This window comes from Chiloscyllium punctatum, chromosome 12 (genome assembly GCF_047496795.1).
Source record: "Chiloscyllium punctatum isolate Juve2018m chromosome 12, sChiPun1.3, whole genome shotgun sequence".
Lineage (NCBI taxonomy): Eukaryota > Metazoa > Chordata > Chondrichthyes > Orectolobiformes > Hemiscylliidae > Chiloscyllium > Chiloscyllium punctatum.
Window position 1 is genome coordinate 56,402,514 of NC_092750.1, and position 13,189 is coordinate 56,415,702.

A 13,189-nucleotide genomic window follows, 5' to 3' on the forward strand; every position below is an offset into this window, starting at 1 on the left:
TTCCAGCAACACATTTTTAAGCTCTGATCTCCAGCATCCAATGACAGCACAAACAGCATTGATCCACGTCATGAGTACTGATCTCGTTCACGACGATTCGGAGGTGTTACGAAGTCAAAAGCACATAGCGTCACTTTAAGATAGAAAGTGCTTTTCTGAATTTAAAGTGTAGCCACAGATGCCAGCTAAAGGTCAGGCTGTTCCAAATGTAACAATTGGCTGTTAAATGGATACCTGAGTTTTGGTTGTTGCTTTAACAACAATTCAAATTTAACCAATTATGCCCAGGATACCAGAAGCCAATGGAATTTGCATTTCATTGTTTTGCCACCTGGAAACCATCAAATTATAAGAATTTAATGTGTTATGGGAGGGGGGGAATATATAAATTCAGTATTTTGAAAATTAGAGGGAAAGCAACTGCTGGAGAGCTGAAGAGCTAATTTCCCATCTACAAAGTGAGGGCAGTTCACAAAAAACTTCCCCTTTTACTCCCACAGAGGATTGGTAAGATTCCAGCTGGGATTGATGGATTTTGGCTTCAGGGTCTGGGAGTCCAACGAGTTCCCTGTATGGGAGACTTATTTGATGCAGAGAGCATGACGTCTTTTGAGCATCCAATCCAGAAAAAAAAAACATTAATGGTTAGTCCCTAGAAGTCAGATATGGAGAGGAGTGCGCATCGGTCTATGGGCACTCTCTTGGTCAGCACCTGCTATCATTTATTAGGAGATAGTGTCTCATGGGACATTGAGTGGTTGTGTGGAATCTGGGCTCAGAAATTGGGATGGAGATCTCACCAGAGAAGTGGGAGGATATTTGGGAGAATGTAAGGAAGACTTCGATTTGCAATAGGATGCAGACTATGTAGTTGAAGGAACTCCACGTGTTAATTTGGCACTGGAGCAGCTTGTGAAATTTAAGACAGGAGCGTCCCCAATGTGCCCAAAATGTAAAATAGATGGCAGTAATCTTACTCACTGCCTGTGGTCATGCCACAAGCGTCGTAGGTATTAGGGAGCTATAGCCAAAGTTTTGGAAGGGGTCTTGGGAACAGAGGTCAAGGTAAATCCGGTCTCCCTCCTCCTGGGTTTGCCGAATCTCCCCTCTTTGGACGTGCATGGGAAAAAATTGTTTAATATTCTCTCATGTTGTGCGAGGAAGAATATTCTGAAGAGCTGGGTATCGGAAAATCCCCCAGGACTCTCGGAGTGGCGTAGATTAGTTATGGAGCACATCCCCTGGACTTCCTTCCAATAGTTTTGTGTTCACTAATAAAAGTTAGAAAAAAAAAGTTATTTCCTTTAAATGACGGAAGTTTGGAGTTCTCTGTCACTCACTCATTTAACAGGTTACGAGGTGAGGCAAGCTTTTCTCGGTGTTTGCTTTAGTTAACACGGAGGAGCAACAATTGCTTTCTCAAGTGCTCTAGGTGTGGGGAGGCCCCTCAGTGATAGCACCACCTTGACTACCTATGATATCAGGAAAATCCCACCCTCAGCATGAAGAATCAAATTAACATCATGAACTAACCAAATTCTGTTCAGAAGGATCAGCATCTAAAATATAATTGTCTCCTTTGGTATGGTGCAATTTTAATATTTGGTACTTTTTGCTTATTACATTAAATAAACTTCAAGGAAACTTGCATTTTCATGCAAAAATTTTCAATTTTTATTTCTTGCATTAAGAGTGTAGCCTCAGACCATCCCTTCAAATAGGGGTTTCTAACCACTCAGATTCTGGACATTAAGTACTCTTCAACTAAAATGCAGCACTTTCTCTTTCCACTTATTGTGCCATAAGTAGACTTACACACTCTACTCTAATCTGCTTTCAGATACTTTGTATGTTATGATGGAACAGTTCTATTCTAGACAGCTTCCTAATTATCATGGTTGCTTCAAAACTGGTTTTAAATTCAACTCGTCTCCTAAGTGCAATACTTAAACTACTGCTCGGCCATTTTAAATATCAACTTATATTTTGGCAATTCAATTTAACAAAGCAAAATCAAATAAACTTTTCATCTTATAAAACATTACTTTAATTTTTTCATTAAACAAAACCATGGAAGTTGTTTTCTAGCATAAAAAATACAGCAAGGTACAGTTACAGCTACAGCTAAGGTCTTCAAAATCTCTTCAATGGGCTTTGCTGTATTGCCATTCATTTTTAATTACTTTGTAAATAATATAATTTCTTTGTTTCAAGGGAACAAAGGCAAGAACAAGCCAGCATTACTGAAAAGTGCATTGCTTCTCAGAACACTTGCAATTAAAACAATGCTTTCAATGCAATGATTCTGAATTACTAAACAAGCAGTAAATGCTATTATTTACAGACTGTTTTCAAGAAAAATAAATCTTATCCACTGGACATCACTTAGAACTAAGTAATTTGCCAGAACAAAAGACAACAGAACAGCACTGTAGTGCCTTATTAACAAGTTGACCACATCACCATTGCATTTAATCAAATTCTGCTCGAACACTTCATATTACACTTGCTACTCTGAAATGTTTTCAGCAGATGACAATTTTTGCAACAGGCTCAGCAGACGAATAACTGCAGATCTATTGAACAAAATTATTAATGAAGCATTAAGTTGCTACAATAAGCTTGTTAAAAGTCAGCTCCCAGATTAATGCAAAATGATTAACAAAACATAATTGGACTGCTTAGCACTTTAATGTTACAAAACATAAATACTTTAAATATAAAATTCTGGAAGTCAGGAGCATCGTAAACACTGGAAGATCACGCAGAAAACTGCTATTCATTAACATTTATGTAAAAGTGAAATACAATGCTCTCCTATTTGGATTGCTAACATTATCTTGTTTTCAAAGTTAGTCACTGAACTAATGGTTTGATTTTATCCAATTACTTCTGACAAAGGAACATACGCATTGGGTGTATATATCTGGAATCAGTGTGAGCACGCCCCACAAAAGAAAGAAAGGAAAATCAGAAGGAACCTTGCATTCAAATTTGAGACATTCACACCAGGCACTCCTTACTAGGAGTTCAAATTTGTAAAACTGACTATTGGGATTTAACATCAGGGTCCTTTTCGTACATTTGCTTTCAGAAGGGGAGTGGGAGGTGAAAGTCAATGCAACAGCTACATTCCATATCCAATCTTGGGAATGCAATTGAATTCCTGAAATTGTCAACAAGTCAATTGACTCAGACTGGAAGATGGTTATTTACACGAGGATAAATCATAGTCATCTAAAGTACTCTTCCAAATAATCTCTCAATAAATAACCCAAAACTTTCAATCAAGACCAAATGCTGTAACTAGAAATGTGAAATACTAATTCATTTAAAAAAAAATACAGATGGTTTAAATCTGAAAGAGAAAGAAAGTAATGGTTAAGAACAGCCCTAAATGATACACCTAATCTTCCACAGTCCATTTTTGAGAATTTCACCACCCTAAATAAAAATACATAATATCCAGATTGCAAGGCCATTATGTTAATTCAAAAAGGACCCCCCCCAAGTTGACATTTATTAAATCATTGCACCTGATCTGGAAGGTGGCCTACAACAGTATTGCAATTTTTTTACTTAATGAGAACAATGTGCAAGCATATTTCAAATAGTGCTTTGTCAGCTATTTGAATTTAAAACCTGAATGATTAAGTTCAAAATCATCAGATTCAACAGATAAAAGTTGTGTCTGCCGCTTAGAGTTGGTTATTTGATTGAATAACTTATTTAGCAGAAAGAGATTTCATCTCTTGGCACAAGTAACTACAGTGCTATTCACTTTCATTCATATATTTATATAGACACATATACAAGTGTGCGTGTGTGTGTGTCTGTATTAAAGACATGGTCGCCAGCATCCTTCCTGCTGATTTTCATCATCCAATTCTGGAATTCTGGGTTGCAAAGCTGAGCGTGTTAACCCCCAAAACTTCTGCGGTAACATATCTTTCTTAGTTGCTGTAAATTTCCAGCCCATATGACTACCACAGGTTCGGCACTGGGCTATAGTCCATGCAAACCTGCAAAATATTTTGTACCAAAATAAAAGATACACGGAACATACAAGCACATCAATTGCAGATGGTTCATGTCCTTACAAGACATGATTATATTTTCAGTTGTTTCTGAATTTTGTTCATTTATTATTAATTTTTTTGTTATTGTTTATCAGAGATGAAACCAGATGAATTACACATTTACTTTAGCCAAATCAGATGTGCAAAATTCAACCCAATTTCATCTATAGAACTTTTAAATGAGCTACTTGGCCCAAATTTGTTTCTTCCAGTGCATCCATAAAAGCATTCCACACTAGGAATCAACAAGATTTTCCTGAAACAAAACTACCTTTGTTCTACATATTTTCAGTGGAAGCATTTACTCAGCATTTTTAGACAGCAATATCAATATTCCCTGGTGATATTTTACTCTGTACTTAGAGGTCATGATCAATTCACTATATCCTTCAGATACTGAATTCTTATTTCAATAGGAAAGCTATACCTGTAGCTCAAAAAAATCCAACTAAGTCATTTAGAATTTAATTTTGCTTCAATAATCTGAAATTTCACTTTCCTCAATGCACAATTTGTTTTTCTTTGTCTTTCAAACTTTGCAGAAACTTAAGGCAAACTTACTTGCTTTGTATGAATAAACATCGGCAGATGGAATTTAACTTAGATCATTTAGTGCTGATTTTGGATAGGCAAATCAAGACAGAATTTATATACTTAATGGTAAAGTCTTAGGGAATGTTACTGAACAACGAGACCTTGGAGGGCAGGTTCATAGCTCCTTGAAAGTAGAGTCGCAGCTATATAGGACAGTGAAGGTAGTGTTTGGTACGCTTGCCTTTATTGGTCAGAGCATTGAATATAGGAGTTGGGAGGTCATATTGTGGCTATAAAGGACATTTGTTAGGCCACCTTTGGAATACTGTGTCCAATTCTGGTTTTCCTGCTATAGGAAGGATGTTGTGAAACTTGAAAGGATTCAGAAGAGATTTACTAGATGTTGCCAGGGTTGGAGGGTTTGAGGTGTAGGGAGATGCTGAGGGTATTTTCCCTGTAGTGCTGTGTTCAGCACTGAAGGCCGAGGGGTGAGCTTTTAGAGATTTATAAAAATCATGAGGGGCATGGACACAGTAAATAAACAAGGTCTTTGCCTTGAGATGGGGAAGTCCAGAACGAGAGAGCATACATTTAAGGTGAGAGGGGAAGATTTAAAAAGAAGCTAAGGAGCAACTTTTTCTACGCAAAGGATGGTACGTGTATGGAATGAGCTGTCAGAAGTAGTGGAAGCTGGTACAATTACAGCATTTACAAGGCATCTGGATGGGTACGTGAACAGGAAAGACTTACAGGTATATAGTCAAAATGCTGGCAAATGGGACTAGAGTAATTTAGGATGTCTGGTCGGCATGGACGGGTTAGACCGAAGGGTCTGTTTCCATGCTGTACAGCTCTATGATTAGCATTTAAATAGATGCAACTGTCTGGATTTAGAACTCTGCAGAAACTGGAGTCAAACACATTTTCAAAGCTATGTAACAGAATACAATCAATACTATTCAAATGAATATGCTACTATCATGACAACATTTAATGCTGCTAAATAATAAAATGATTGAAATGAAGTAGACAATAGAACCAGAAAAGTGACTTAGGTATAGCAGACAAGTGACAAATCTGACATTACAAATAATGTGATTAACTATGATTACCCAGGGAACCAGCTATGCTGAGTTGATGGTCGACCAATTAAGTTCAGGTTGTTAGCTTTATATACGGTGAGGGTTTCATGTACATAACCATGAGGATTCACATAGGCAGCCATGGGTCCATACAAGGACAAACTTTAAAAAAAAGTGGATAGGAATAGTCAAGCAGTGGATAATTGTGCAAACCATTAAAAACAATCTCTGAAACAGTTCAGTTTCTATAAAAAATGGAGTTCAGCATTTCACTGCATATATTAATAACTTTATTCAAATATGCACATGACCTCAAATTTCAGATGTCACCAACTTAGGATGCAGAATGAATACATGGATGAGAGCAGGAAGTTACAAGAGGGCATACATCCCAGATGGATGATCAAAACTACAGATGTAATTCAATGTGGGGGAGTGATGGAATATGGACTAGAGAGAAAACCTGAAGGATTACTGGTGAGATATAAATCACAAAGCTATTTAAAAGGCTCAGAAAGTAATGAAAATGTTGAAAGGAATTTGTCCTTCCCCTTCAGGACGATGAAATGAAAAACAAGAAAGTATGTTTTAATCGTATGCAAACTTGGCTAGATCCTATCTGGAGTGCCGTATTCAGAGTTAAGCACTGCCCCACAGGAAGATGATATCAGCCTTGGAGGGTCTACAGTCTAGAATACTAAGGCTTGAATAATTAAATTATGCAGACAGGCTGCATAAAACTAATTTGAATTAAGGTTGAGGGGTGATCTCACTAAGGTTATGTCAAATGAGTAATTAAAAGAAGCCTACTTGGAGGGGAAATCCAGAACATGGGAAGATAAAGTATTTTAAGTGTGAAATGAAGAAAGCAATATTTCAAATAAAACAGTCGTGGAAGTCTGGAGCCTATGCCTACAGAGTTAGTCTACTGTCACTTAAGACTGAGATAAATAACTTTTTGTCATGAAATGTAGGGAACAAAGGCACATAGGTTGGGTGCAGGTCAGCTGTGATCCAACTGTATGCCAAAATAGACACAATGGGACTCAATGCTCTATTCCTACTTTTTCTTTCAGAACAAAAAGGTCATTTTATCATATTTTTGCAGTAATACCCAGTTTGACCATACAGCACCTTTGCTATAAGACTTTCCTAACAGACCATTTATATCTGGGAGCAGATAGCTCCAGCAACATTGATTTATAGAAACAGTGAATAGTAACTTTTATTTTAAAAATGTAAGATTCATTTATTTGACCTGATGCTTTGGGATTTAATTTCATGATTTTCCCATTATTGCGCAAAAGGTGGCTACGACTCTCAGTTTTGGGAGCACAGTCATTACTGGAAGTTACTTGAAGCTAGTAGTGTTTGAAACATCGGGCAACTGCTTGGTCTGGTCATGCTGGATAGAAGAACAAGGGCGATGGAAATAACAAGGGGAAGACAGCATTACAGTTTATAAACTGTCTATAATCAACTCTCGGTACCCCTAGCTATAGCTATATGGTGAGAAAGAATAAATCAGGAATGGAGGACATAAAAATGCAGTGCATTCTGTAGATTAGGAAAGACAAATTGACAGAATTAGCCAGAAGGAAGAATTTTGAGTGCATTTAGGACAGTTTCCTAGAAAAATGTTGTGGGTTCAACCACAGCTTGGGTTTTTTGGATTTGGTGATGTGTAATAAATAATGAGTAAAAAAAGATAACAGTAAAGATAACATGGTAACAGTTAGCATTTAGTTTGAAGGGTAGAAACCTGGATCAAAAATAACAACACTAAACTTCAGCGAGGGTAAGTACAAAGGGGTAAGTAGAGCTGGACAGAAGGACTGGGAAAGGAGATTTGCAGCAAAGACTGTTGAGGAACAAGGGCAGACATTTAATAGTTCATGGAACATAAAAAGATGCATCTCAGTGAGAAAGCATGATTCTGAGAAGGGGATATGCAAACCATCCTCAGATTCTGGAAAGGCTGGAGAATTGGAAAATTGTCAATGTAGCACCTTTATTCAAAAAAGGAAGTCGACAAAAAAACACTCAAAGGAAACTATAGACCAGTTAGCTTAGCATCTGTCGTCGAGAAAATATCTGCATCTAAAGGATGTAATCACAGATAATTTTTTAAAGATCTAATCAGGTAGAGTCAGCATGGCTTAATGAAGGGAAAATCACATCTATAAATGCATTAAAATTCTTTGAAGAAGTCAAATAACAGCACAGAGGCCGGTATCCCATTACCAAGTCACCCTTTATTTACTTGTGCACAATACACTGGCTGCAACCAGCCAGTTCATAGTCAGTTGCATGAACTGAGGAGATTTTAAACCACCTAGTGATATTGGTTAGCCAGAGCTTTCCTGATTGGCCCATTACCAATCTTAATCAAGGATCTCAGTCAACAAGGTCCAGCTGGTTTCAATTACTACAGGAGGTAATGTGCAGGATCGATAAATGAGAACCAGTAGATGTAATATATTTCCATAAGATACTCAAAAAAGGTACTACACAGAAATCTACTTTAGGTCAAGAGTCTAAAATGCTGTTGGATTGAAGGTTGGCTAACTAATAGGGGGCATTTATAGAACGCAAACCTGTAACTATAGCATGCCACAAGGATCAGCCACAATTATTAACAATATACATTAACAATATGAATGAAGTCAGTGTGTCAAAGCCAAGTTTGCGGATGACAAAAATAGGTGGAAAGACAACCAGACAGGGTTACAGACAAGTAGGCAAAAACTTGGTTGATGGAATATGAAACAATACTTTGGAAGAGTACAGGAGCTGAATATCATTTAATTGGAGAAACCTACAGTAGATGGGGATTTGGGAGGCCCTTTGCATAAATCTCAAAAAGTTAGCACACAAGGTCAGCAGACAATAGGGAAGGCAAACGCAATGTTGGTTTTTATTTCAAAGGGAATGGAGTATAAAAATAGGGAAGTCTCACGAAAATTATACAAGACGTGAGTTAGACCAAACCTATAATACTATGAAGAGTATTGATCCCCATATTTAATGAAATATACACTGGCATTGGAGACAGTCCAGAGGAGATTCCCTAGCATGATACCAGCCACGGAGATTCTTCCTTATGACAGGAAGTTGAGTAGGTTGGACCTAGACTCATTGGAGTCTGGAAGAATGAAGAGTGACCTTATTGAAACATAGAAGGTTCTTAGGGGACTTAACAGGGTAAATGTGGAGAGGCTGATTCTTCCTGTGGGAGAGTTTAGGACCAGATAGGACAGAAATGAGGAGGGTTTCTTCTCTCAGAAGGTAGTCAATCTATGGATTCCTCATCACAGAAGTGTAGAGGCTGGGTCATTAAGTACATTCAATGCTAGGATAGAGATCTTTTTGATTAGTAAGTGAATCAAGGATTTTGGGGAAAAGATAGAAAAGTGGAGTTGAGAATTCAGATTATCCATGATCTAATTCAATGACACTGCAGGTTTGCTTCAGTGCAAAGAGACCAAAGGTCACGTGCTATTTTACAAAATTAATATCCTATTGCAAATACATCAAAATGGAAACTTGCCTGAAAATATCATTTTTGGTGGTTATTTCTGTGTGATAACACCTTTTACAACAAAGAGATGTACACTGTAAATCAAAAATTAGTTATAATTAGATATAAACAATTTGAAAGCATATCCGTCACAAAAGGGCTCAATGGCCTTGATTTGGACTTACTACAGTAAATGGCGATTTCTGTTATTTGCAAACAATTATATCAGAGTGCTGGAGCATTCATAAAACATTTTATCCCAAAAACGGCAAATCATTGAAGCCTTTGGAATGAAACACAAGCAGCTTTCATGTACCTTATCCAATGATATTTCCATGTCATTCATGACAATCCTGGATTACATTATGGTGGTCATTAGATTTGTCTAATGCTAATTCCTGACACCCAAAAGCTGGGTGCCAGCTACTGTACAATGCCCTTGATGTACACTGTGTCAACGTATTACGACTAACGTCACCGAGTTTTGTCTTGTCAATTGGCACCAGAAATGGTGCATGCTGTGCTGTCCAATACATCGCTGGCAAGCATTCACCAGAAGCATTTATCAGGTAATCGATATAGTGGTGTTTTGTGACAAGTGTGTTGGAATGTAACTACTGGAAAAGTAAATGCCTGGACTCTGTATAAAGAGCACGTAACCTTTTGTTGGTTCCAGGGATAGCTGAAGATGGCTAGTTGATCCAAAGTCAAAGATTAGCTGTAGTAATGCTTAGTTTTCAAAGAGAAAACTTCAAAGCGATGACAGAGTCAAAAACCTGAAGAAAAAGTAACCATCTGTTTACTGAATGTGGCCCTTATGCTTAGTGGAAGAATGAAGTAACTATGTAGACGTGGGTTACTTCTTTGCTGTTATGAAGTTGAAGGTATGTACTGTACCTCGAAGAGAGTGAATGCTGTTTTGCACTGAGAGCTTATAAGAGCAAATTGAAAATATGTAACATTTTGCTGTGAAATAGATACCCGAGTTGATTGCTGTTTTGACAACAATTCGAACATAACCAGTTTAAATTATGCCCCAGGGTACTAAAACCGAATCGAGTTTGAATTTATTGTTTTACCAACATCAAACCAATGAGACTATCTGATGTTGGGGACATAAAAAAGTAGGCATTTTGAAAATTAAACAGAGTAACTGCAATCGAGAGACACCAAAGACATTGAAATTCTCTATCAAAGGTACCTTTTCATATGAAACATCTTTACAGTAACAAGACAGACGACCTAGAGAGCTCTTCAGCCGGAAGACAGACACCGAAGACGGCAGCAGCTATATGGTTTTGAAATTAATTTAATGTAATTTTAGTAAGTGTTTTATTGGAGCAGTAGAGTTGGAGGCAGATAATAAGCAGTTAAGAGAAAGGGGGACTTAGAGTTGTGAATAGTTGTTGTCTAATATTCACTTTTAGAGTTAAAGAATATGTATATTATTTTCTTTAAAATAGTGAAATTTGAGAGTTCGCTATCACTCAAATTTTAACAGATTACAAGTTGAGTGAGCTTTTCTGGATGTTTAGTTTAATTAACAGAATTAACATGCTGTGCAATAACATTACCGAAGAAAAAGATATGGCCTTGGTTCTTTCGCTACTTGTAAAAGCAGAAGTAGCAAAGATTTACAGAATTGGAGACATTCTTTGGACATGAAGGAAGGTTTGGACAAATTTTTAACTTGCGTGGATAATATTTAAACAAAGATAATTTACTAACTGCTTATGAGATTGTCAAACTCAATGAGTGAAGATAGTTTGATAGAAGAGAACATGATGGGATTCTGTAGACAGTATGCAATACCACAGAAATTCTATTTGGAAATTACCCAATTTGTGCTGGGAGTTAAGTTATTAGACTACACCAAAGTAAATGAATTTATACAGACTTTAATTTTGATAAGAATTAAATTTGCAGATAAACACACTGCTAGAACAAATGTAAGAAACTCCTTATAAAATGTTTTCCAGCAGGTTATGTGGTGCAAATGCAACAACTGACTGTACAGCAAAAAAAAAGTACAAAAAAATGGTGTCGATAGTTTATTAACATCTAGATGTGGGACACAACGCAATGTGAAAAGATAGTAAACTGAGAAATAATGACAAAATGCTTTTGACAATTTTGAGAAGAGAATTTAAGAATCAGAATAAAGAATAAAGCCAAGAAATGTCCACTGTGTAGTCGATCGATGTTTCAGAAACTCCTCAAAATACCATCATGCCATGAACTGTCCCTAACTATAACAGGATTTGGAGATGCCAGTGTTGGACTGGGGCGTACAAAAGTTAAAAATCACAACATCAGGTTATAGTCTAACAGGTTTAATTGGAAGTACACTAGCTTTAGGAGCGTCGCTCCGAAAGCTAGTGTGCTTCCAATTAAACCTGTTGGATTATAACCTGGTGTTGTGTGATTTTTAACTAACTATAACAGAGTATTCAAAACTAAACAAGAAATGGAAAATTCAGAAAATGATAATGGAAGCAAGCATCAACACAGGGGCAATGCATTAGTCCCAAGAAGTTTCAGCCCACTAATTGTACAGCAGAATGTTAAATGCAACTTAATCTGAGTATTAAGGATCAGAATAAAATTAGCATCTCACAACTTTCACATGGGATGATAGTGCAACGATTTCATTACGAATTTATCATTCCATGTAAAATAGCAAGAACCAATTATTTTTGTTAGCATAGGCGATGCATTCAGTGAACTACTGATGCCATTAAGTAGGTCATTAAATAAAAGTACAAATGAAGATACAGATGCACAATACTTTATCCGAAATGCTCAGGACCAGCTAGTTTTCGGAATTCAGTATTTTTCGAATTTCAGAATAAGTGACAGTTGGATGATGAAATTTTTAAAAATCTTACTGGAGGAGCATACTCTAATGAGTAAAAAGGGGCCTTGAAACAGAATCAAGGCCTGCTGATGCTGGGTCATGCCCTCACGTCACATCTGAGTGACACGCATGCAGTAGATGTCGACTTGGGTTAACTGTTTGCACGCCAAACAACCTTGTTGATGAGAAAAAAAACCTTCGGACTTTGGAGTTTTTCAGATTTTGGGATTTCGGATAAAGGGTTGTCACAACCTGTAGAAGACAGAGAGTGGTAGTGGTGGAGGTTTTTTTTCATACTGAAGGCTTGTGACCAGTGGGGTGCCACAAGGATCGGTGCTGGGTCCCCTACTTTTTGTCATTTATATAAATGACTTGGAAGTGTGCATAAGAGGTATAGTTTGTAAGTTTGCAGATAACACCAAAATTGGAGGTGTAGTGGACAGCGAAGGTTATCTCAGATGACAACGGGGCCTTGATCAATGGGCTAAGGAGTGGCAGATGGAGTTTAATTTAGACAAATGCAAGGTGCTGCATTTTGGGAATGCAAATCTTAGCAGGACTTGTATACTTAATAGTAAGGTCCTAGGGAGTGTTGCTGAAAAAAAGAGACCTTGGAGCGTAGGTTCGTAGTTCCTTGAAAGTAGAGTCACAGGCAGATAGGATAGTGAAGGTGGCGTTTGGTATGCTTTCCTTTATTGGTCTGAGTATTAGGTACAGGAGTTGGGAAGCCATTGATTAGGCCACTGTTGGAATTATGCGTGCAATTCTGGTCTCCTTCCTATCAGAAGAATGTCGTGAAACTTGAAAGGGTTCAGAAAAGATTTACAAGGATGATGCCAGGGTTGGAGGATTTGAGCTATTGGGAGAGGTTGAATAGGCTGGGGCTGTTTTCCCTGGGGTGACATTATAGAGTTTTATAAAATCATGAGGGGCATGGATAGGATAAACAAACAAAGTCTTTTCCCTCGGGTGGGGGAGTCTAGAACTAAAGGACATAGGCTTAGCGTAAGAGGGGAAAGATATAAAACAGACCTAAGGGGCAACTTTTTCACGCAGAGGGTGGTGCGTGTGTGGAATGAGCTGCCAGAGGAAGTGGAGGAGTTTGGTACAATTGCAA

The 13,189-nt window shown here is 37.5% G+C and overlaps 1 protein-coding gene across 1 annotated transcript in view; it reads right to left on the reverse strand.

Moving 5' to 3' along the window:
• Nucleotides 1-1,650: 1,650 nt before the first annotated feature.
• Nucleotides 1,651-13,189, reverse strand: part of crbn (cereblon) — a 47,447-nt gene continuing 35,908 nt past the window's right edge. Inside the window, exons 9-11 of the mRNA XM_072582625.1 lie at nt 9,246-9,310; nt 5,726-5,857; nt 1,651-4,022 (exon numbers count right to left, since the gene is read on the reverse strand). Of these exons, the coding sequence (XP_072438726.1) occupies nt 3,839-4,022; nt 5,726-5,857; nt 9,246-9,310 (381 nt within the window). The 3' untranslated portion in view covers nt 1,651-3,838. The remainder of the gene's footprint in view (nt 4,023-5,725; nt 5,858-9,245; nt 9,311-13,189) is intronic.